The 26243-nt window shown below is 50.6% G+C and overlaps 2 protein-coding genes across 5 annotated transcripts in view; one reads left to right on the top strand and one right to left on the bottom strand.

The window, feature by feature from the left end:
- lgi3 (leucine-rich repeat LGI family, member 3) overlaps positions 1–26243 on the top strand; it is a 272695-nt gene that overhangs the window by 9595 nt on the left and 236857 nt on the right. The gene's annotated exons all lie outside the window — the stretch shown is intronic.
- The window catches only part of LOC140459739 (actin filament-associated protein 1-like), an 81117-nt gene that overhangs the window by 28175 nt on the left and 26699 nt on the right, over positions 1–26243 (bottom strand). For 2 of the 4 annotated variants that reach the window (XM_072554215.1, XM_072554213.1), the window contains exons 2-9: positions 23845–23994; positions 20753–20836; positions 19373–19464; positions 12381–12486; positions 5597–5805; positions 3020–3199; positions 1475–1567; positions 955–1039 (exon numbers count right to left, since the gene is read on the bottom strand). In XM_072554215.1, coding sequence (XP_072410316.1) covers positions 955–1039; positions 1475–1567; positions 3020–3199; positions 5597–5805; positions 12381–12486; positions 19373–19464; positions 20753–20836; positions 23845–23994 — 999 coding nt within the window. Of the gene's footprint in view, positions 1–954; positions 1040–1474; positions 1568–3019; positions 3200–5596; positions 5806–12380; positions 12487–13462; positions 13618–19372; positions 19465–20752; positions 20837–23844; positions 23995–26243 lie in introns of those variants that run through there. The other 2 variants (XM_072554216.1, XM_072554217.1) reach the window with 2 other exon arrangements.

Below are 26243 nucleotides of genomic sequence, written 5' to 3'. Positions count from 1 at the left end.
GGGTTCCCTCCGGGTGCTCCGGTTTCCTCCCACAGTCCAAAGATGTGCAGGTCAGGTGAACTGGCCATGCTAAATTGCCCGTAGTGTTAGGTAAGGGGGGAATGGGTGGGTTGCGCTTCGGCGGGGCGGTGTGGACTTGTTGGGCCGAAGGGCCTGTTTCCACACTGTAAGTAATCTAATCTAATCTAATCAAATTTATGATGGAAGTTGGCTCGATTTCAAATAAGCAGCTTCAGAGTTTGTGGTTGTGTTCCCAATTTCAGAATTATCGACATAAATACAGCAAGGAAACACATTTCTCTGAATCGGTTTAAGATCATCACTGCCACGACCTGCATTCATTCAACAAAATCCAGCAGCATCTCAAATTATAACCATGGAGTCATACAGCACAGAAGCAGACCCTTCAGTCCAACTCGTCTGTGCTGACCAAGTTTCCCACACTAAGCTGGTCCCATTTACCTGCAATTGGCCCACATCCCTCCTTAGCCTTTGTCTGCCTGTCCTAAGGTCTTTTAAAACGTTCCACTCGACCACTTCCTCTGGCAGAACAATTCACATGCAATGCCCTCAGTGTGAAAAAGTTGCCCCTTGAGTCCCCTTCAAATCTTTCTCCCCTCGCTGTAAAAATTTACCTTTTAGTTTGACATTTCTTTCCCCTTCAGGAGATGGTCTTTGCTATTCACTCGATCTAAGCCCCTCATGATTTCAAAAAATCCCCACATTTTGTTCGAACAAAACTATGCTTTAGCCTGTACTTCACACAAAGGATCTGGGTATGGATGCCACGTGGGTGGTGGGCATGAGGGTTCGGGCTGGGCATTAAGTGAAAAGACAAAGGCTACACTCTGAGTCCAGCTCGGAGCCTGAAGTCCAGTGTTTGAGATCAGAGCAGTTGGCGAGACGGACAGTAACAACCCCTGAGGGAATGGAGGTCGGAGAGTGAGGCCTCACCTGTGTCTCGAGTGGTTGGGGTGTCAGTGAGCAGTTCACCTGGGGGTCTCTCCAGTTCGGAACCTCGACTGCCCCTCAGTGCTGACTGTGGGAAAGCAAAGCACATTAATTCAGAAAACATGGCTCCCTTGGCAAAGCATTCTCGTTAGTTCAGAGGCCATGACAAATCATACAAATGTCACGAGTCACATGCTCGTCTAAGTATGTGGTGGGAAATTCATTTCAACCTGTAAAACTTCAGTTGTGGGTCGAACTTTGTGTGTATACATGTCTACAGCAGGCGTACAACTTTCTCTTTGAATCGAATCCCTCTGACCCCTGACCTTTACCTTGGCCTCCTTATTCCTCTTGGTGTTGGATCGACCCGCAAAGGGATTTCCCTTACCTGCCTTTCCCAAGCTTGGCAGACTAGCTATTGACATAGAATGTTCATCGTCGGATTCGCCCACTTGGCCCAACCTGTCTCGACCAAAATGTTGGTGCCTCTGGGGTAAACATTGAGCGGTATGTTTCGACTTACTTTGCTTGTGACACATTGACTGTCCGTCCCTGACGTCTGTGGTGAATTCCATGATGATGTCCGGGAAGACATACTGCTCACCTCTTCAACGACCTAAAGACAGTAAAAGCTCTGCATTATGGGACCCAAGACGAGTCCAGAATTGTTTCAGACCAACTCGTTTCTCACTGGCATTGTGGTTTTGATTCCCCCCCCCCCCCACCACTGCCAGAAAACTCCAGTTACAGCTCGCTCTGACCACAGTCCCCCTCTTCCTGCAAGGAATAGGAGAGTGTCACCAACAACTGCCCGACCACTAACCCAAGGCTGAAGGGTACAACTAACACTGAGAGACCTGGGAAACGAAACTGGCCAGTTTCTGGCCTCTACACCTCACTCCTGTATGCAACAGTGCCCTTCCACTCTGCAACTAAGCAACGTTTAGCGTGAAATTTGATTCATGTCCCCGATTGTCCCACAGGACAAATTTATGACCTCCTTCTTTTGGGAACACTCGAAGGAGGCTGTTCAAACCAACTCCATTCAATCATGTGTGTCAAAGTTAAACCCATGCTTGTGTATTTGATCATGAGCCAGACAGGCTTCTGAATCATAGAATCCCCACAGTGTGGAAACAGACCATTCGGCCCATCGGTTCCACACCAATTCTCCAGAGATCGTCCCACCCAGACCTGCTCCCCCACCCTGTCACCATGACCCCTGCGTTTCCAATGGCTAACAGCCCAGGACACGCTGGACAATTCAGCATGCCCCATCCACCTAACCTGGGAGAAAGTCAGGATTGCAGATGCTGGAGATCAGAGTCGAAAAGTGTGGCGCGAGAAAAACACAGCAAGTCAGGCAGCATCTGAGGAGCAGGAGAGTGAGATGATAAGCCCTTTATCTAATCTATTTAACCTGCCCGTCTTTGGACTGTGGGATGAAACCAGAGCAAGCTGTGGGAACCCATGCAGACACGGGGCGAACGTGCAAACTCCACACAGACAGTCACCCGAGGGCGGAATCGATCCCAGGTTCCTGGTGCTGTGAGGCAGCAGTGCTAACCACTGAGACACTGTACCACCCATACTCTAAAGCAGATGCTCTCATGCCAAGCTACCAGTGACCAAGGGGTACTGTAATGGTTCATTCCCTGGAACAAGGCATACAGTAAGAATTAGTCACAATGGGTGCTGTCAATATCAGTGAATCCACCTGAATGCTGTTACTGTACAAGTTAGTAAACCAATAAAATGAGGTAATGTCACAGGGAGTCATTCCTAATGATGGCGATTGTACCAACAAGCTCCCCGAACCATAGTTACTGCACCACTTTGTATCCGATAGTATGGATCACCGTTAGTGTTCTTGTTAGTGCCCGCAACAAGGATTAATGTGCCGGTTAGTCACCCATAACAAGGTTTAGTTGTTCACCAGCCATACCCACAATTCCTGGACTGGTTAGTGACTTGTAATGAGGGTCATTCTAGTGTTGAGTCATTTATAAACAGGGTTACTGTACAAGTTAGTCGCTGAGTTAAATTTCTGGTGTTAACACCTCCAAACCTTCCGCCAGTCCTCAGTCTGCTCACGACTCTGCAGGCCAAGCACCAGAGTCTCATTACCCGCTGTGGTAATCTTAAGCTCGTGCTGTATCTTCTTACTGCGTTTAAACTTGTACGCGACCCGGGATCCCTGCAGGCTGAGCTCCATCAAGGGATACTGGTCCTTCATGCACTTATAACACTGCAGGAAAGGAGAACTGATTAAGCCCTCGAGGCTCGAAGGTTATCGACAGCAGCCGCGGACAAGATGATTCAGTCTGACACAGAGCCCACACCCCATCACCCAAAACTCACAGGGTTGCTGCGTAAGTCTGTGATTCCAGTCGATACATCGACCTCACTGAGACTACAATGAGAGTGAGTGGCTGATACTGTCCTGCATTTTCACCGGTTTCATTGTTTGACCACCATCCTCATCGGAAACGGGGACACCTCCTACGCCATTCACTCAGATCAACACTACCTCCTGCTCCTCAGATCCTTACCTTCTCGTAATGTCCAAAGGAACCTGTCAATCCCAGTCTTGAATACTCTCGTTGACTTTTTTTCCCCCCCTCATTCGTTCACGGGATGAGGGGTTTGCTAGCGAGGGTATCCCTCATTGCCCAGAGGGCAGTTCGAGGTCAACCACATTGACATGAGTTTGGAGTCACATGTTGGCCAGATCAGATAAGGATGGCAGTTTCCTTCCCTGAGCGATCTAAGTGAAACAGATGGCTTTTTCGAACAGTCAACAATGGGTCCATGGTCAGCATTAGGCTCTGAATTCCAGATTTCTCCCTGTTCAATTCAAATTCCATCACCTGCTCTGGCCAGATTCGAACCTGGATCCCCAAAACATGACCTGGATCCCTGGGTTAACAGTCCAGCAATTAAATACCACGAGGCCATCACCTCCCTCCCCACAGACATGCATGGACGTCTCAGCTGTCTGGGTTGGAGAACTCCCAAATGTCGCAAACCTCTGAGTGAAGCACTTTTTCTTCATCTCTGTCCAAAATGGATGACCCCTTATCTTGAGACAATGATCGCGACCTCCTGACTCTCCAACCTGGGAAATCGTCTCCCCACCCCCCCCCCCCCCCGCCCCTTGTATCGATCTTGGCAAGAATTGAACACATTTCAATGAGGTCACCTCATTCTTTTGAAGTCCTGAGTGTGAGTCCTATTCTCCTTAATCTTTCCTCCCTGCACAACGCTGTCATTTGGGATCAGTCCTGATTGAGTTACCGCATTGACTGGTGAAGTAATTCTTAAAATGCTGAGGATGTACCCTGAGTATTTGACAGCACTGCAGCCTACCCTGTTGGAAGTAACTGTTTCAGATGGTTATCAATATGGGCCCAGAATGGTGAGTGAAGTTGTAACATCTTTATCATATCCCAATTCAGTTATCAGTCTGTACGATGATCATACTTTTGAATGACTTGTCACAAGACCTAACCAGCAATGTAATATATCAATAGCATTTTGGGAAAGTAAATCTTAGCAGGACTTATACACTTCATGGTAAGGTCCTAGGGAGTGTTGCTGAACAAAGAGACCTTGGAGTGCAGGTTCATAGCTCCTTGAAAGTGGAGTCGCAGGTAGATAGGATAGTGAAGAAGGCGTTTGGTCTGCTTCCCTTTATTGGTCAGAGTATTGAGTACAGGAGTTGAGAGGTCATGTTGCGGCTGTACAGGACATTGGTTAGGCCACTGTTGGAATATTGTGTACAATTCTGGTCTCCTTCCTATCGGAAAGATGTTGTGAAACCTGAAAGGGTTCAGAAAAGATTGACAAGGATGTTCGAGGGTTGGAAGATTTGAGCTATAGGGAAAGGCTGAACAGGCTGGGGCTGTTTTCCCTGGAGTGTCGGAGGCTGAGGGGTGACCTTATAGAGGTTTATAAAATCATGAGGGGCATGGATAGGGAAAATAGGCAAAGTCTTTTCCCTGGGTTCGGGGAGTCCAGAACTAGAGGGGCATAGGTTTAGGGTGAGATGGGAAAGATATAAAAGAGACCTAAGGGGCACCTTTTTCACGCAGAGGGTGGTACGTGTATGGAATGAGCTGCCAGAGGAAGTGGTGGAGGCTGGTACAATTGCAACATTTAAGAGGCATTTGGATGGGTATGTGAATCGGAAGGGTTTGGAGGGATATGGGCCACGTGCTGGCAGGTGGGACTAGATTGGGTTGGGATATCTGGTCGGCATGGACGGGTTGGACCGAATGGTCTGTTTTCGTGCTGTACATCTCTATGACTCTAATAGCCATCTGGATGCCTGTCTACCTCAGTGGTGAAACAAGCATCCAACTGAGCACCAAATGAGAGAGAAATTGTGAGCGTTAATACCCATGCATTAATGAGAGAGGGTGAGTCTGTGTGCAATGCAGAGAGAGATAAAAAGGAGCTATGGTTAAATCATAAATGCAGGAGACAGAAGGAAGTCAGGATATCGAGGCTGTCGGAGGAGACTTGGGCAGGGAGGAGAGTCTACTGTAGAGCAGTCTTACTGAGGCTCTGGCAAAGGGTAGATCAGAGTGAAGAAAGTTCCGACATTTCCAGGACTGTCTCGGGCCAGCGTGTGGGAACATACCAGCAGAGCTTGGTCTCTGATGAGAAATAACTGCTTTGTCCACTGCCCCAGCCACTTCTTCCGCCAGAGAAAGCCACAGATCCGTGGGTGGGGCGGAGGCCGTGTGGGCGAGTCTGTGGGCAGCATTCGAAGAGAGCCTGTGCGGTTGTTCCCGGAAATGTCCTCCTCTCCATAAGACTCATAGTGACTGCTGTCTGAGTCCGCACACTCTGGAAGCACATTCATTTCGTACAGGTTCAAATGGGAATGCTCTATAAACACTGACATGCTCCTCCCCCAGGGATCCCTGTCAATCCTGACACACTCTCCTGGAGACCCCTGTAAATACAGACACACTCCCCCAGGGACCCCTGTAAATACAGACACTCTCCCCCAGGGACCCCTGTAAATACAGACACTCTCCCCCAGGGACCCCTGTAAATACAGACACACTCCCCCAGGGACCCCTGTAAATACAGACACACTCCCCTGGAGACCCCTGTAAATACAGACACACTCCCCCAGGGACCCCTGTAAATACAGACACACTCCCCCAGGGACCCCTGTAAATACAGACACACTCCCCCAGGGACCCCTGTAAATACAGACACACTCCCCCAGGGACCCCTGTAAGTACAGACACACTCCCCCAGGGACCCCTGTAAATACAGACACACTCCCCCAGGGACCCCTGTAAGTACAGACACACTCCCTCAGGGACCCCTGTAAATACAGACACACTCCCCCAGGAGACCCCTGTATATACAGACACACTCCCCTGGAGACCCCTGTAAATACAGACACACTCCCCCAGGGAACCCTGTAAATACAGACACACTCCCCCAGGGACCCCTGTAAATACAGACACACTCCCCCAGGGACCCCTGTAAGTACAGACACACTCCCCCAGGGACCCCTGTAAATACAGACACACTCCCCCAGGGACCCCTGTAAGTACAGACACACTCCCTCAGGGACCCCTGTAAATACAGACACTCTCCCCCAGGGACCCCTGTAAATACAGACACACTCCCCCAGGGACCCCTGTAAATACAGACACACTCCCCCAGGAGACCCCTGTAAAAAAAGACACACTCTCCTGAAGACCCCTGTAAATACAGACACACTCCCCCAGGGACCCCTGTAAATACAGACACACTCCCCCAGGGACCCCTGTAAATACAGACACACTCCCCCAGGGACCCCTGTAAATACAGACACACTCCCCTGGAGACCCCTGTAAATACAGACACACTCCCCCAGGGACCCCTGTAAATACAGACACACTCTCCTGGAGACCTTTGAAAAAAAAGACACACTCCCCCAGGGACCCCTGTAAATACAGACGCACTCCCCCAGGGACCCCTGTAAATACAGATACACTCTCCTGAAGACCCCTGTAAATACAGACACACTCCCCTGGAGACCCCTGTAAATACAGACACACTCCCCCAGGGACCCCTGTAAATACAGACACTCTCCCCCAGGGACCCCTGTAAATACAGACACACTCCCCCAGGGACCCCTGTAAATACAGACACACTCCCCCAGGGACCCCTGTAAATACAGACACACTCCCCCAGGGACCACTGTAAATACAGACACACTCCCCCAGGGACCCCTGTAAATACAGACACACTCCCCCAGGGACCCCTGTAAGTACAGACACACTCCCCTGGAGACCCCTGTAAATACAGACACACTCCCCCAGGGACCCCTGTAAATACAGACACACTCCCCTGGAGACCCCTGTAAATACAGACACACTCCCCCAGGGACCCCTGTAAATACAGACACACTCCCCTGGAGACCCCTGTAAATACAGACACACTCCCCCAGGGACCCCTGTAAATACAGACACTCTCCCCCAGGGACCCCTGTAAATACAGACACACTCCCCCAGGGACCCCTGTAAATACAGACACACTCCCCCAGGGAGCCCTGTCAATCCTGACACACTCCCCCAGGGACCCCTGTAAATACAGACACACTCCCCCAGGGACCCCTGTAAATACAGACACACTCCCCCAGGGACCCCTGTAAATACAGACACACTCCCCCAGGGACCCCTGTAAATACAGACGCACTCCCCCAGGGACCCCTGAAAATACAGACACACTCCCCCAGGGACCCCTGTAAATACAGACACACTCCCCTGGAGACCCCTGTAAATACAGACACACTCCCCCAGGGACCCCTGTAAATACAGACACACTCCCCCAGGGACCCCTGTAAATACAGACACACTCCCCCAGGGACCCCTGTAAATACAGACACACTCCCCTGGAGACCCCTGTAAATACAGACACACTCCCCCAGGGACCCCTGTAAATACAGACACACTCCCCTGGAGACCCCTGTAAATACAGACACACTCCCCTGGAGACCCCTGTAAATACAGACACACTCCCCCAGGGACCCCTGTAAATACAGACACACTCCCCCAGGGACCCCTGTAAATACAGACACACTCCCCTGGAGACCCCTGTAAATACAGACACACTCCCCCAGGGACCCCTGTAAATACAGATACACTCCCCCAGGGACCCCTGTAAATACAGACACACTCCCCTGGAGACCCCTGTAAATACAGACACACTCCCCTGGAGACCCCTGTAAATACAGACACACTCCCTTGGAGACCCCTGTAAATACAGACACACTCCCCTGGAGACCCCTGTAAATACAGACACACTCCCCCAGGGACCCCTGTAAATACAGATACACTCCCCTGGAGACCCCTGTAAATACAGACACACTCCCCCAGGGACCCCTGTAAATACAGATACACTGCCCCAGGGACCCCTGTAAATACAGACACACTCCCCTGGAGACCCCTGTAAATACAGACACACTCCCCTGGAGACACCTTTAAATACAGACACACTCCCCCAGGGACCCCTGTAAATACAGACACACTCCCCTGGAGACCCCTGCAAATACAGACACACTCCCCTGGAGACCCCTGTAAATACAGACACATTCCCCCAGGGACCCCTATAAATACAGACACACTCCCCCAGGGACCCCTGTAAATACAGACACACTCCCCCAGGGACCCCTGTAAATACAGACACACTCCCCCAGGGACCCCTGTAAATACAGACACACTCTCCTGGAGACCCCTGTAAAAAATGACACACTCCCCCAGGGACCCCTGAAAATACAGACACACTCCCCCAGGGACCCCTGTAAATACAGACACTCTCCCCCAGGGACCCCTGTAAATACAGATACACTCTCCTGGAGACCCCTGTAAATACAGACACACTCCCCCAGGGACCCCTGTAAATACAGACACACTCCCCCAGGGACCCCTGTAAATACAGACACACTCCCCCAGGGACCCCTGTAAATACAGATACACTCCCCCAGGGACCCCTGTAAATACAGACACACTCCCCCAGGGACCCCTGTAAATACAGACACACTCCCCCAGGGACCCCTGTAAATACAGACACACTCTCCCAGGGACCCCTGTAAATACAGAGACACTCCCCCAGGGACCCCTGTAAGTACAGACACACTCCCCCAGGGACCCCTGTAAATACAGACACACTCCCCCAGGGACCCCTGTAAATACAGACACACTCCCCTGGAGACCCCTGTAAATACAGACACACTCCCCCAGGGACCCCTGTAAATACAGACACACTCCCCTGGAGACCCCTGTAAATACAGACACACTCCCCCAGGGACGCCTGTAAATACAGACACACTCCCCTGGAGACCCCTGTAAATACAGACACACTCCCCCAGGGACCCCTGTAAATACAGACACACTCCCCCGGGGACCCCTGTAAATACAGACACACTCCCCCAGGGACCCCTGTAAATACAGACACACTCCCCCAGGGACCCCTGTAAGTACAGACACACTCCCCCAGGGACCCCTGTAAATACAGACACACTCCCCTGGAGACCCCTGTAAATACAGACACACTCCCCCAGGGACCCCTGTAAATACAGACACACTCCCCTGGAGACCCCTGTAAATACAGACACACTCCCCCAGGGACCCCTGTATAGACAGACACACTCCCCTGGAGACCCCTGTAAATACAGACACACTCCCCCAGGGACCCCTGTAAATACAGACACACTCTCCTGGAGACCTTTGAAAAAAAAGACACACTCCCCCAGGGACCCCTGTAAATACAGACGCACTCCCCCAGGGACCCCTGTAAATACAGATACACTCTCCTGAAGACCCCTGTAAATACAGACACACTCCCCCAGGGACCCCTGTAAATACAGACACACTCCCCTGGAGACCCTTGTAAATACAGACACACTCCCCCAGGGACCCCTATAAATACAGACACACTCCCCCAGGGACCCCTGTAAATACAGACACACTCCCCCAGGGACCCCTGTAAATACAGACACACTCCCCCAGGGACCCCTGTAAATACAGACGCACTCCCCCAGGGACCCCTGTAAATACAGACACACTCCCCCAGGGACCCCTGTAAATACAGACACACTCCCCTGGAGACCCCTGTAAAAAAAGACACACTCCCCTGGAGACCCCTGTAAATACAGACACACTCCCCCAGGGACCCCTGTAAATACAGACACTCTCCCCCAGGGACCCCTGTAAATACAGATACACTCTCCTGAAGACCCCTGTAAATACAGACACACTCCCCCAGGGACCCCTGTAAATACAGACACACTCCCCTGGAGACCCCTGTAAATACACACACACTCCCCTGGAGACCCCTGTAAATACAGACACACTCCCCTGGAGACCCCTGTAAATACAGACACACTCCCCTGGAGACCCCTGTAAATACAGACACACTCCCTTGGAGACCCCTGTAAATACAGACACACTCCCCCAGGGACCCCTGTAAATACAGACACACTCCCTTGGAGACACCTGTAAATACAGATACACTTCCCTGGAGACCCCTGTAAATACAGACACACTCCCCCAGGGACCCCTGTAAATACAGACACACTCCCCTGGAGACCCCTGTAAATACAGACACACTCCCCCAGGGACCCCTGCAAATACAGACACACTCCCCCAGGGACCCCTGTAAATACAGACACACTCCCCTGGAGACCCCTGTAAATACAGACACACTCCCCTGGAGACCCCTGTAAATACAGACACACTCCCCCAGGGACCCCTGTAAATACAGACACACTCCCCTGGAGACCCCTGTAAAAAAAGACACACTCCCCTGGAGACCCCTGTAAATACAGACACACTCCCCCAGGGACCCCTGTAAATACAGACACACTCCCCCAGGGACCCCTGTAAATACAGACACACTCCCCTGGAGACCCCTGTAAATACAGACACACTCCCCCAGGGACCCCTGTAAATACAGACACACTCCCCCAGGGACCCCTGTAAATACAGACACACTCCCCTGGAGACCCCTGTAAATACAGACACACTCCCCTGGAGACCCCTGTAAATACAGACACACTCCCCCAGGGACCCCTGTAAATACAGACACACTCCCCTGGAGACCCCTGTAAATACAGACACACTCCCCCAGGGACCCCTGTAAATACAGACACACTCCCCTGGAGACCCCTGTAAATACAGACACACTCCCCCAGGGACCCCTGTAAATACAGACACACTCCCCTGGAGACCCCTGTAAATACAGACACACTCCCCCAGGGACCCCTGTATATACAGACACACTCCCCTGGAGACCCCTGTAAAAAAAGACACACTCCCCTGGAGACCCCTGTAAATACAGACGTACTCCCTGAAGACCCCTGTAAATACAGACGTACTCCCTGAAGACCCCTGTAAATACAGACACACTCCCCTGGAGACCGCTGTAAAAAAAGACACACTCCCCTGGAGACCCCTGTAAATACAGACGTACTCCCTGAAGACCCCTGTAAATACAGATACACTCCCCTGGAGACACCTTTAAATACAGACACACTCCCCCAGCGACCCCTGTAAATACAGACATACTCCCTGGAGACACCTTTAAATACAGACACACTCCCCCAGCGACCCCTGTAAATACAGACATACTCCCTGGAGACACCTGTAAATACAGACACACTCCCCCAGGGACCCCTGTAAATACAGACATACTCCCTGGAGACACCTTTAAATACAGACAAACTCCCTTGGAGACCCCTGTAAATACAGACACACTCCCTGGAGACACCTGTAAATACAGACACACTCCCCCAGGGACCCCTGTAAATACAGACACACTCCCCTGGAGACCCCTGAAAAAAAAGACACACTCCCCTGGAGACCCCTGTAAAAAAAGACACACTCCCCTGGAGACACCTTTAAATACAGACACACTCCCCCAGCGACCCCTGTAAATACAGACATACTCCCTGGAGACACCCTTAAATACAGACACATTCCCTTGGAGACCCCTGTAAATACAGACACACTCCCTGGAGACACCTTTAAATACAGACACACTCCCTGGAGACCCCTGGGCACTCACTAAATAGGGTAAATCCGACTGTTCTGGGCTGGTTTGCCATTGGCCAGTCAGATGAAAGCAAATTGTCGTAGATGTTGGGGATTGGAAGCAGGGCCACTCAGAGAAACCGAACTTATCTTTCACATTTGATATGACTCTTTTTCATGACTGGTTCGAAGAAACCTTTGGGTTGGCAACATTACCTCTGCTACTCTTTTCATAGACACTGCCAGACCTGCTGAGATCCTCCAGCGCTTGTTGGCTTTATCACCATTGACCAGTTCGACTGTGTATCCAGAATCCCTGTGAACTGTCTTTCTGTTGTCGCACCTACCTCAAGGATTGATGTTTGCATTTGTCAGTTGACGTACCTGCAGTGCACTGCGTGAGGGGGTTGAGTGGTTCTGCGTCCTCGTAGGAGTCATCGGGGTGGACCTCATTGGTTTGGTGAGGGGCCGGTGGAGGAGTACTCTGCATCTGTTGGGAGGAACATGTGGTTAGAGCTGTGGGAGCAATTGGAGCTCAACTCCGGGCATTGAGGCAGTATTTGCCAGCATACAGGACATTGGTTAGGCCGCTGTTGAAAGATTGCGCGCAGTTCTGGGCTCCTTCCTATCGCAAAGATGTTGTGAAACTTGAAAGGGTTCAGAAAAGATGTTGCCAGGGTTGGAGCATTTGAGCTATAAGGAGAGGTTAAGTAGGCTGGGGCTGTTTTCCCTGGAGCGTTGGAGGCTGAGGGGTGACCGAATAGAGGTCTATAAAATCATGAGGGGCATGGATAGGATAAATAAAGTCTTTTCCCTGGCGTGGGGGAGTCCAGACTAAAGGGCACAGGTTGAGGGTGAGAGGGGAAAGATATAAAAGAAACCTAAGGGGCCACATTTTCACACAGAGGGTGGTACGTGTGTGGAATGAGCTGCCAGAGGAAGTGGTGGAGGCTGGGACAACTGCAATATATAAAAGGCATTTGGTTGGGTATACGAATAGGAAGGGTTTCGGAGGGACATGGGCCGGGTGCTGGCAGGTGGGACTAGTTTGGGGTTGGGATATCTGGTCTGTATTGAAGGGTTGGACCGAAGGGTCTGTTTCCGTGCTGTACATCTCTATGACTGTGGGGCAACCTTTCTCAGAGGAACCAGCACTCTGTCCATATTAGCTCAGAGTGCAACAGCTTCATTGTGACTGACAGTGTTAAAAGGAGCTTGGAGTTTGTCGCTTGTAGCCCAGTGCTGGGCTTGCTGAGGAACTGGGAACAACTGGCAGTGACGCCCCAGAGGACGAACCTGTTGTCCCCTCCCTCTCAGGATGATAGCGTCTGTCCTGCAGCTCGTGTCCACTGACCGGCGCCCAGACCGCTGCCTCTCGAGTCACTTTCGCTGCCTAACCCACCCAAGCTAGAGCAGCATCCATCCAGTCGAACACCACACCCCCTGACACCCTATCGCAAACCCACCATGCTGGGGAATGCTGCAGAATGACTCGGTCATCCTGAATTCCTGTAGCTTTTGATGCGACTGAGGGGCCCTCAGTGCTTCCTCTGTTTACGTGGGTGTTCCTGGTCTTGCAAACATTTGTCCAGACATTAATTATGACTGATTTCCTGCCGCTGATGGTATCAGGACAGCAGCTCAGAGGGGGAGCTGGGGAACGAGCCCACGTCTTGTAAACAGGACATTTTCCTTCTCTCTGGAGAGGCTAGCGCCCTTTTGAAGATTACGTTGGCCTGCGTTTGGAAGAGCACACCACAACTTTATTCTCAGCTCAAGTGTGGGCTTGAGTCGGGTTCTGGATTCAGGGCCGTGCGTCGGTTGCTACGATGCTGCGCTCGCTCTGCGCTCCAGACCTGACTGGTCAGCTTTCACAGATAATGCAGACCTTGGTGAGGCACCTGTCAGGATACTGTTAGCCAGAGCACAGTCTTCAGGTCACCCCGCTGTGGCCATCCTATCCACACACAGAGAATTTGATGGACAGCAGCAGGGTTCACAATGACAGGTGGAGGCTGCAGAGATGCAAAGCATAAGCTTCTCATTCCACAACAACACTCGACAGTCAAGATGCCATCAAGAGGTGGTTGGGCCCAGTCTCATCCGAAGCCGCCCTATGATCCTCTCTGAGATGCTGTTGTCTCACGCGGAAACATTGAGCAGGTCGGGCGCAAATTCATTGGCCTGTTGCGGAAAGACACATATAAAATACAAGCGGGGTTGATAGGAGGGGTAGTGAGAGGATAAATCCCCACTGATGAAGACTGCAACAAGCCTTGCTCCATCGGACATCCCAGGGGATTTGGCACCGAGTGGCTTTTTGGTTGGTGAACGTTAACAACGAAAGTCCGAGGGGTGTTGGGGGCGCCAGCATTACTCAGTGCTGACAAATGGCCAATGCACCAGGGATGGACGAGGTAAAAACGAAGACTGCAGATGCTGGAAACCAGAGTCTAGATGAGAGTGGTGCTGGAAAAGCACAGCAGTTCAGGCAGCGTCCGAGGAGCAGGAAAATCGACGTTTCGGGCAAAAGCCCTTCATCAGGAATACCTGATGAAGGGCTTTTGCCCGAAATGTCGATTTTACTGATCCTCGGATGCTGCCTGAACTGCTGTGCTTTTCCAGCACCACTCTAATCTAGTATCGGGGATGGCCTTCCTTGTTCAGTCACCAATTCCCTGCAACTCCAATTGATAGATGTGCCCAGACCATGGGATGTGAGACTCACATTTATTGCCCGTCTCTAATTTCCCCTTGAGAAGGTGGTAGTGAACTGCCTCAGAGAACCCTGGGGTATGAAGGACCCTCGCACAGTGCTGTTCGGGGAGGGAACTGCAGGATTCTGACCCACCGACACCGAAGGAAATCTCTCTGACTCTCTGATATTCTTCCAAGTCAGGATGGTGAGGGGCTCAGAGGGTAACTTGCAGGGAGCTGGTGTTTCCATGTATCTGCTGCCCTTGCCCTCCTAGAGAGTGGAAACCACGGGTTTAGAAGGTGCAATCAATAGATTCTTGGTTCTTGCGTCTTGCAGTTGGAACATGCTGCTGCTCCTGTGCGTCAGTCGTCGAGGAAGAGGATGCTGAAGGGGTTGGATGGGATACCCCTCAGATGGATTGCTGTGCCTTGAATGGTGTTGTGAGCTTTTGTAGCTGCGTTTAGCCAGGCAAGTGGGAACATTCTGTCACATTCCTGCTTGGTGCTTTGTGATCGACACAGGCAGGATTCTGCTGGGTTCTCAGCCTCCGACTGGAATTCATGGTGCAGCTCCAATTCGAGTCATCGATAACCTCCACGATTTCATTGGGGTGATTTTGATTTTCACTAATTTTACAAAATTCCGGATTGTGTGAGCTCCAACTCACACAATCGGGGAGTCGGTTCGAACCGAACTTTGCGAGGGCTGTTGCCAGCTAATTGAGCCAATGGGGCCCTGTCTTCAGAGGCCTTTCTCTGATGTGGTCTCATTAGTGCCACTCACTAGAGGATCTGTGGGAGTGCGGATTGTCACGGACTCCGGCCTGGCGCGCTGCCAGACAGCAGCAGCTGCCCAATGTCAAACCAGAAGCTTAAAACAAATTAAACTGCATTCACCAACAAGTACTTATGACACACAGCGCTGTTGGGTGGCGGGGGGGAGCAAGCAGGGGCGGGAATGGAGAGGTGAATGAGAGAAACGGAGGAACAGAGAGTGCAGGAAAAGTGGCCGAAGGAAAAGAGAGAGGGAGGAGAAGGGGAAAAGGGATGACGAGAGGAAGATGAAGGCTGACTTCTCCTGTCTCGAGCATGGTCTGACCTCTTGTGTCAAATTGGGTTTGGGCACAGAAGGGAAAACTGCATTTCAACTTTCTGTGGAGACCAGGTTTTTGGATTGATCTTGATTCTTGCTTGCAGTTGCGAGACTGTTAACATTTGTGCGACTTTTGCAAAATAAACAGCTTAATTAGTGGCAGAGAGAGAGTCACTGCTTTGAACCTTTTGTGAAAACAAAAACAGCTGCACATGAACCGTTAGGACTAACTTTAACTGAATGGTTCTCCCCTTTCTGTCTGTTTGGGCGAGTTTTGAAAGGGTCCCGTTTTGCTTGGGTTCGAATCCCACGGTGGTGCTGCATTCTCAATAAAGAAGACCAGAACCACTCAAAGTCTCTGTCAGTTTTGAACCCGATGAAGGTACTTCCTCATTATCTATGTGACATCCCTCCCAGTGTCTTTGTCTCTATCCAAAGATATTGCGTGTCTCAAAGTCCCTTCTGAATGATGTATGGATGAAAAGACCTTGGAGTCGCGAAAGTGTAGGGCTGGAAAAAAGCACAGCAGGTCAGGCAACATCTGAGAAGCAAGAGAGTTGACGTTTCGGACAAAACCCCTCATCAGGGCTCTCCTGGTGAAGGTTCATGCCTGAAACATCGACTCTCTTCTGAAAAGATCCTGCATTCAGAGATGAGGCACCAGGCTGCAGTGAAAGGTTTATCAAGATTAATTTAAGAAAGACAGGTCACAGATTTGCAACATTATCTTTGTGTCTCTCTGCACAGATGCTGCGAGACCTGCCAAGTATTTCGAGGAATAATTGTTTTCATTCCTTCTGAAAATCTGCTTTTTACAAGTCCCCTCGCTCCCCAAACAGGGCCTCAGCTGCTCTCAGCGATAGGACTTGTTTCCCCAGATAAGTGTCAGTCTGCAATGTCTGGTTGTGCAGACACACGCATACCCCCCTAGGCCTAATCTGAGATACCATCTTGAATTGATTTGGTTTTCTACAGTGTGGAAACAGGCCCTCCGAAGAGTAACCCACCCAGACTCATCTCCCTACCCTCTTAGTCTACGTTTATCCCTGATGAATGCACCTCACCTACACACCCCAATTCGCCTGACGTGCACATCTTTGGACTGTGGCAGGAAACCGGAGCACCCAGAGGAAACCCATGCAGACACGGGGAGAATGTGCAAACTCCACACAGACAGTTGCCCAAGGCTGGAATCGAACCTGGGATCCTGGTGTTGTGAGGCCGCAGCACTAACCACTGAGCCACCATGACACCCTCCCACTGAACCACCTCATGATTGCCTCGCTCCCCTTTAAAAGCATCTGTGGTATTCGCCTCAACTGCTGTTATGAGGTCCCATGCATGTCTTCCTTGCCTTTTGGCTTATCTCTTCCCACAGACTCCTGGCTGTCCATCTACATTCTCCCCACATGGGGGCGGTAGGGTGGCTCAGTGGTTAGCACTGCTGCCTCACAGTACCGTGGAGCTGGGTTCGATTCCATTCTCGGGCAACTGTGTCGAGTTTGCCCATTCTCCCCGTGTCTGCGTAGATTTCCTTGAGCAGGTTACGCGGATTGGCCATGCCAGATTGCTCATAGTGGATTAGTGGTGCTGGAAGAGCACAGCAGTTCAGGCAGCATCCAACGAGCAGCGAAATCGACGTTTCGGGCAAACGCCCTTCATCAGGAATAAAGGCAGTGAGCCTGAAGCGTGGAGAGATAAGCTAGAGGAGGGTGGGGGTGGGGAGAAAGTAGCATAGAGTACAATGGGTGAGTGGGGGAGGAGATGAAGGTGATAGGTCAAGGAGGAGAGGGTGGAGTGGATAGGTGAAAAAGAAGATAGGCAGGTCGGACAAGTCAAGGAGACAGTAACTGAGCTGGAAGTTTGAAACTAGGATGAGGTTGGGGAAGGGGAAATGAGGAAGCTGTTGAAGTCCACATTGATGCCCTGGGGTTGAAATGTTCCGAGGCGGAAGATGAGGCGTTCTTCCTCCAGGCGTCGGGTGGTGAGGGAGCGGCGGTGAAGGATGCCCAGGATCTCCATGTCCTCGGCAGAGTGGGAGGGGGAGTTGAAATGTTGGGCCACGGGGCGGTTTGGTTGATTGGTGCGGGTGTCTCGGAGATGTTCCCTAAAGCGCTCTGCTAGGAGGCGCCCAGTCTCCCCAATGTAGAGGAGACCACATCGGGAGCAACGGATACAATAAATGATATTGGTGGATGTGCAGGTAAAACTTTGATGGATGTGGAAGGCTCCTTTAGGGCCTTGGATAGAGGTGAGGGAGGAGGTGTGGGCACAGGTTTTACAGTTCCTGCGGTGGCAGGGGAAAGTGCCAGAGTGGGAGGGTGGGTCGTAGGGGGGTGTGGACCTGACCAGGTAGTCACGGAGGGAACGGTCTTTGCGGAAGGCGGAAAGGGTGGGGAGGGAAATATATCCCTGGTGGTGGGGTCTGTTTGGAGGTGGCGGAAATGTCGGCGGATGATTTGGTTGATGCGAAGGTTTGTAGATTGCTCATAGTGTCCAGGGATGTGTGGGATAGTTGGATTAGCCATGGGAAATGCAGGGATACGGTAGGGGAGCGAGACTGGTTGGGATGCTCTTCAGAGGATCAGTGGGCCGAATGGCTTGATTCCACACTGTCGGGACTCTATCCTCCCTTAATCTGTGAAACGACACTGACTGTGTCCCAACTTGCACCAAGGCATGTTCACCCATCAGCTCCTGAACTCACTGACCTGATGTCGGTCGGTCTCAAATTTTGTTCGATGAACTCTCCTGTCAAGGACCTTTTGGGTGCTTGATAAATGCAAATTGTTGACAATGGAGTAGGGAAATTCCTACTGAATTGTGTTGACTCACAGTTATCGTAACGTCCTGGTCTTGAACTCCCCACACGTGAAAACAGCTTCACTTCGCTCCCCCTGTTAAAACCTGTCATAATTTTAAATACCTCGGCCAGGTCATCTCTCGGTGTTCTCTGTCCAATAGGAAGGCATCTAAGCCTGTTTCATTTTCTCTTGTCACTGAAGACCTCTCGGGTGTTGTCCCGTCCCTTGTAAAATCATTTTCTTGCACTTTCTGCAGTGCTCCTGTATCTTTGTTGGAATTTGGAGAGCAGCAATGTGCCTCTCAGTCAGTGAGGTGTGGGAGTACAGAGGCTGATTACTGGAGAGGCTGAGATAGACAGACAGATTTTTAATCAGGAAGGGGATCAAAGGTTACTGGGGAGAAAGCACCAAAATGGAGATGATCAGATCAGCCATTGAATGCAAAGTGGACTCAGGAAAGGCCTCCTTTTCCTACATCTTCGGCATTGAGTCATAGTCATAGAGATGTACAGCACAGAAACAGACTCTTCGGTCCTACCCATCCATGCCGACCAGATATTCCCAACCCAGTCTAGTCCCACCTGCCAGCACCCGGCCCATATCCCTCCAAACCCTTCCTATTCATATACCCATCCTGATGCCTTTTGAAAGTTGCAATTGTACCAGCCCAGGTTCTAATAGCTCAGGATTGACGGAATACACTCTTTCCGAGCTGAGGAACGTGATTTAACAAGCTTGATTGCCAGTCCTAATGTTATTCACAAAAGAAACTTTGACCTTACCACTTTGGTTTGGAAATCATCCAATAATTGGGGGCAGGGCGAAACATCTTCTGTGTCTTCGATGATCTCCAGAACGTTCCGCAGCTTGCTCGCTGTTGGACAACAGTGGAATTACTTCAAAGTATTGGGAGAATTCACGTTGTTTTCACTGATATTATTGACAGTGCATTGCTATCGCGTGCTAAACGCTGCAAGTGAGCAGTGTTGGCCATGTCCAACACTGACCTCCCCTTGACCTCTGTGGGAGGCTGCAGTTGATGTGAAATATAGGCCACAAATAATCAATGAACAGGCACAAGGTGCTTCAGGGCCTACTCTCCCAGTCCTCTTTAATGGCCTGTGCTAACCAAAAACATCAGTGAGTAGGTGGCCAAATCCCACCCCACTGCCCATTGATGAGAGCCAATAGGAGGGACTAGGAGCTGACAGGTTCTGCGGCCTAGCAAAGTTTGTTTCTCGTAGGTCGATAGACAGAGCTCACTCTCACTGGAACCAGCTTCCATTTCATAAACTCCCCCAGCAAAACAGCATCTCCAGAGCTCCTGTTCCGTGGAATTATCAAGGGGAGGGGAGAGCCTCGTGGTAATCTTGCTGATTAATCCAGAGACCCAGCTAATGTTGTGGGGACCCAGGTTCAAATCCCACCACGGCAGATGGTAGGATTTGAACTGAATAAAAATCTGGAATTGACAGTCGGATGATGACTGTGAATCCATTGTCAATTGTCAGAAAAAAACCATCTGATCCACTAATACCATTTGGGGAAGGAAACTGACATCCTTACCTGGTCTAATCTACATGTGACTCCAGACCCACAGTAATTTGACTGACTCTGAATTGCCCTGTGGGTAATTTGGGATGTCACCTCGCCAACGAGGCTCTTGTGAAAGGGTAAAAAAAAACCTCTCAAAACAGTCAGTGAAGGGCCATCACTGCTGTAATAAAGGGAACAAGACCATGGCTGCACAGCAAGATCCCACAAACAGCATAGCGATAATGAGCATGTTTGACACGAACTGAGGATCAACATTGTGCAAGACGCTGATGATTAACCTCCCTCCCCCATTGGCCCTCTGAGCAGCGCCACAGGGTCTTTTTAAAGGTCGCTGCACCTCAGGCCTCCATTTTATACCTCACCTGAAAGCCAGCACCTCTGACCGTCCAGCACGTGATCAAGCCTGCATTGGAATGGCAGCCTAAGTGTCACATTCAAGCTTCTGGAGTGAGACTTGGTCCATGATCTTCTGATTCAAGAGGACAGCTACCCAGTCAGCCACGGGTAACGTGAAAAGACAGGAGGACAGCAGTGTCTGTGGCTACTTATTGCCGCTCGAATGGGCTGACCAGGAAATGTACAATGCGAACATGAATCCCACCTACCACTTGTGGGGAGCTGCATATCCAAGCGATTCTCTGCCAGGGTAACACAACTCATGAACATGTAATCTGCATCCTCGGCTGCCACTGAAACACACAAGAACCTCTCATTAGACAGCCGACAGTCATTGGTTTGCTGTGTTCTGAAGTGTTTGTCCCCAGAGGGGTTTCCCTTCCAAACTTCCCACTTGCCCAGTTGACACAGCCTGCCCTTAGGTGACTATCTGTGTGGTGTTTGCACATTCTCCCTCTGCCTGTGTGAGTTTCTTCCCACACTCCCGAGATGTTGCGGGGTGAGGTGGAGTGGCCGTGCGAAATTGCGCCGTGGTGTCCAGGATGTGCAGGCTGGGTGGCTTAGCCATGGGAAATACAGGGTTACAGGGGGATGGCTCTGGGTGGGATGCTCTTTGGAGGGTCAGTGTGGACTCAGTGGGTCAAAGGCCTGTTTCCGTACTGTCGGGAATCTGTGATTCTATGGAGTTCGTCCCAAAGGCTAAACAAGAGCAGTTTATCTGTGCTTTTGGATAGCAGTTCAGGTCCGAGCACACTCTACAGAGAAACAGAGGAGGCACAAACATTTTCTTCCTAAGGGAGCCCAGGACATGAAATTACTGTTGACAGCAACTTAACTCACGACACATATAAATACAGTGGCGACAAAAGCAAGTCAGAAGCTGGGAATACTGCAGTGAGTAACTCACCTCCTCTCTCTCCAAAACCACCCGGAAGGCACAAGTCAGGAGTGTGATGGAATACTCCTCACTGGCCTGGAAGGGTAAAGCTCCAACAACACTCAAAAGGCTCAGAAACACCCACGGCAAAGCAACGTGCCTGATTATAAGACCACAAGACACAGGAGCAAAATTTAGGCCACTCAGCCCATCGCGTCTGCTCTGCCATTCAGTCATGGCGGACAGGTTTCTCAACCCCATTCTCCCCCTTTCTCCCCATAACCCTTGATTCCCTTGATACTCAGTGACCTGGCCTCCACAGCTTTCTGTGGCAGTGAATTTCATAGATTCCCCAACTCTCTGGCTGAAAGGTCGTCTCTAAAAGGTCGTCTCTTTACCCCAAGTCTGTGCCTTCGAGTCCGAGTCTCTCCAACCAATGGAAACATCTTCCCAACATCTACTGAGCCCAGGCCATTCAGTGTTCCGTATGTTTCAAATTCGATCCCCCCACATGCTTCTAAATTCCATCAAGTATAAATCCAGACTCCTCAAACATTTCTCATTCCTGGGACCATTCTCTTTGAGCACGCTCCAGGGCCAGTCCATCCTTCCTGTGATATGGGGCCCAGAACTGTGCACAATCCTCCAAATGTGGTCTGACCAGAGCCCTATAGAGCCTCAGGAGTGCACCACTGCTTTGATATTCAAGTCCTCTCAAAATAAATGCCATCATTGCATTTGCCTTCCTAATTACTGACTCAACCTGCAAACTTACCTGGAGACAATCCTGGACTAGAACTCCCGAGTCTTTCTGCACTTCAGACTTTGGAATTTTCTCCCCATTGAGAAAATAGTCCATGCCTCGATTCTCGATCCCAAAGTGCATGACCTCACACTTACCCACATTGTCCTCCATCTGCCACTTCTTTGCCCACTCTCCTCACCTATCCAAATCCTTCTGCAGCTTCCCAGCCTCCTCAATGCTACCGGTCCCTCTACCTCCCTTTGTATCATCTGCAAACTTCGCCGGAATGCTCTCAGTTCCTTCATCTCGATGGCTAATGTGTAAAGTGAAAAGTTGTGGTCCCAACATTGACCCTGTGGAACACCACTTGTCACCAGCTGCTATCTTGAGAAGGATCCTTTTATCCCCACTCTCCGCTTTCTGCCAGGCTTCTGTCTGTGCTAGCACCTTGCCTCCAACACCATGGGCCCCTTATCTTACTCAGTAGCCCACTGTGTGGCACCTTGAAGGTCTCCTTGAAGTCCAGGTAGATAACATCGATTGGCATTCCTTGGTCTAACCTGCTCATTAATTCTTCAAAGGATTCCAGCAGATTTGTCCGGGATGATCTCCCTGATTGGCACCACACCCACAAGCATCCACTCCCTCCACCACCAACACTCAGTCGCAGCAGTGTGTACCATTTGCAAGATGTACTGGAGAAACTCACCAGGGCTGCTGAAACAGCACCTTCCAAATCCATGACCTGTACTGTCTGGAAGGACAAGGGCAGCACCTGCAAGTTCCCATCCCAAGTCCTACATCACCCTGACTTGGAAATATATCACCATTGTATCACCCGCTGGGTCTAAATCTTAGAATTCACTCTCTGTTTGCACTGTGGGTCGACCAACATCAAATCGGTCCAACTCATCCAAATCCGAACCCAATCTAAGTCCCATTTGCCAGCAGTTGGCCCATATCCCTCTAAACCCTTCCTTAACATATACCCATCCAGATGTCTTTTGAATGTTGTCATTGTACCAGCCTCCACCACTTCCTCTGGCAGCTCATTCCATACACGTACCACCCTCTGTGTGAAAAAGTTGCCCCTTAGGTCCCTTTTAAATCTTTCCCCTCTCGCCCTAAACCTATGCCCCTCTAGTTCTGGACTCCCCCACCCCAGGGGAAAGACTTTGTCTGTTTATCCTATCCAATTGGGGTGGCACAGTGGCTCAGTGGTTTGCAACACCAGGTTCCCAGGTTCGATTCCAGCCTCGGTTGACTGTCTGTGTGTGGGGTTTGCACGTTCTCCCAGTGTCTGCTCCGGTTTCCTCCCACAGTCCAAAGATGTGCAGGTCAGGTGAATTGGCCATGCTAAATTACCCATAATGTTAGGTGCATTAGTCAGAGGGAAATGGGTCTGGGTGGGTTACTCTTCGGAGGGTCTGTGTGGACTGGTTGGGCCGAAGGGTCTGTTTCCACACTGTAGGGAATCTAATCGTGCCCCTCTTGGTTTTATAAACCTCTGTAAGGTCACTCCTCAGCCTCTTGACTGCAGCGGTTCAAGAAGGCACCTTCTCAAGAGCAACGAGGGACATGCACTAAATTCCTGGTCTAGCCAGTGATACCCACACCCCATGGGCGAATTTTAAAAAAAGGATTGATGACGCCAGCCTCGTGGGTGAACCGGTACATACTGGATCCAGTTTGCTCTGCACACGGACTTGTGTTCAGCTCTTGGAGCAACTCCGCCACCGACTCCTTCTTTGACTCGGCCACGCAGCTGAGACACTCTGTGTCCAGCACCTTCAGGAACGACTGCAGCTCTGAGAATAACTGGTCCAGATCTGAGGAGAAAGAGAGTGATTAAATTCTGCCACCTCACTTGGAGCGTGTTTCGTGATCGAGGAGGACGTCAGAAATCGGACCAGGAGCCGAGCATTCGGCCCATTGCGCCTGCTCTGACGTTCAGAGTGTTCACAGCTGGTCATGGGCGTAGCCTCCATTAACTCGTTAGTGCCCCATATCCCATGATTCCCTGAAACAAAATTTGGTCCATCTTGACTTTAATTACTCAATGAAGCAGGCACAGCAGCTACACAGCACGGAAACAGACCCTTCGGTCCAACCAGAACATAATCTCAAACTAAACTAATTCCACTTGCCTGCAGAATTCTTTCCTGTTCATTTATGCATCCAAATGTCTTTTAAACATTGTAATTGCGCCCACATCCACCACTTCCTCGGGAAGTTTACTGTGTAAAAGATCGGCAGTTTGGGAGATATAATGTTCCAGGAGTGTGAACTGGGGCTTTTTATTTATTAATTTGCAGGATGTGAGCTTCGCTAGCTGGGGCCGGCATTTATTGTCCATCCCTAATTGCCCCAGAGGGCAGTAAAGAGTCAACCACATTGCTGAGGGTCTGGAGTCACATGAACTGATGGCAATTTCCTTCCGACAGGGCACGAGTGAACCAGATGTCTTTTTTTTCCCCCCGATAATCAACTATGGATTCATGGTCATTATTAGATTCTTAATTCCAAGTTGATTTAAAAAATTGAATTCAAATTCCACCACCTGCCTCAGGCAGGATTCAAACCAGGGCCCTCAGAACATTCCCTGGATTAACAATCCAGTGTTAGTACTGCGAGGCTATCGCCTCCCCTAGCTCGGGGCACTCAGATCTTGATGGGCTGAATAGCCTTTCCTCACCTCTTCCTGTCCTTTCCCAAAGACAACTGAGTCTTTGTAGGCCCGCAGGATGTGTGCCCAGTTTCAACTGTGAGTACTGACAGTCAGTGTCAGCATCAGAGGCAAAGTTTGACTTTCTGACCATCCAATCCTCTGGGAAATCTGCAGCCATCCGATTCTGGCCTGTTGGACATCCCCCAGTTTTAGTCAGCTAGTGGCTGGACCGAAACCATAGGTCTCTCGAGGCTTTCCTTTTCTAGATCTCGGTTTCAAACCTACATCCTTGATTCAGCATTTGATCGCTCACTGTGGTGTCTTCCTCAGTGTTAAAAGTGTGGCAGGTAACAGTCACCGAGGAGATGTTTTCTAACGCTAAAGTTGCTATCTAAATGCAGATTGTTTTTGAGCTGGGGGCGTGCAGTCCAGCAGCAAGAGGAAAGGTTTCGGGTGGCACGGTGGATCAGTGGTTAGCACTGCTGCCCCACAGCGCTAGGGACCCGGTTTCGATCCCAGTCTCGGGTGACTGTCTGTGTGGAGTTTGCACATTCTCCCCCGTGTCTGCGTGGGTGTGCTCCGGTTTCCTCCCACAGTCCAAAGCTGTGCAGGTCAGGGTGGATTGGTCATGCTAAATTGTCCACAGCAATTAGGTGCATTAATCAGAGGGAAATGGGTCTGGGTGGGTTACTCTTCGGAGGGTCTGTGTGGACTGTTTGAGCCGAAGGGCCTGTTTCCACACTGCAGGGAATCTCATCACTGCCCTGGAGATTGAGGAGAAAGTGAGCCATGGGCAGTTTGTTGACTCAGATTGGGGGAGAGCTTTTTGGGGGATAAAAAAAAACCAAAGTATCATTTTTGTTTCTCTGCCTGACAGTTTTCATTGGCTGAGATTACGATCTAAAGCTCTGTTGCTGATCTATATTAAAAGCTCCTTGCATTGTGCGGGCCCACAGTGCTAATCTTGTCTCATTCACACAGTTGACTGAACAACTAACTGTGTCAGGAGAATGAATGGTCTTTGCTCTCCGTGCTCCGTGAAAGGGAGTTCACAACTTGGACTGCAGCTGAATGAAGCAGTTTATAAACACCAGAGTATCTGAGCAGCTGCCACAAAGAATCTCATTGTTAACTCAAAACCATTTCTGCATCTCCTTGTGAAGTTGTGGGAGGTGGCGGGGGGGGGGGGGGGGGGGAAGGAAAAAGAATCTCTGAGCCATGGAGGTAACTGCGCCACAGAATAACCTGACAGCCCACGGCTTTTCACCTTTCCCCGGTCTTTGCATTCTACTGGCCGGTAAAATTCCAAGTTGTTGGATGAGAACGATCACCCAGCTGTTGTACATCTTCTTCACAATGGTTAGGAAAGCAGGGACTGAAGTGAGACACAAACAGCTCCATTGTATCCTC

Source organism: Chiloscyllium punctatum, chromosome 35 (assembly GCF_047496795.1).
Source record: "Chiloscyllium punctatum isolate Juve2018m chromosome 35, sChiPun1.3, whole genome shotgun sequence".
Lineage (NCBI taxonomy): Eukaryota > Metazoa > Chordata > Chondrichthyes > Orectolobiformes > Hemiscylliidae > Chiloscyllium > Chiloscyllium punctatum.
Note: the sequence above shows the minus strand (reverse complement) of the source record. Positions and strands in the feature narration are given on the sequence as shown.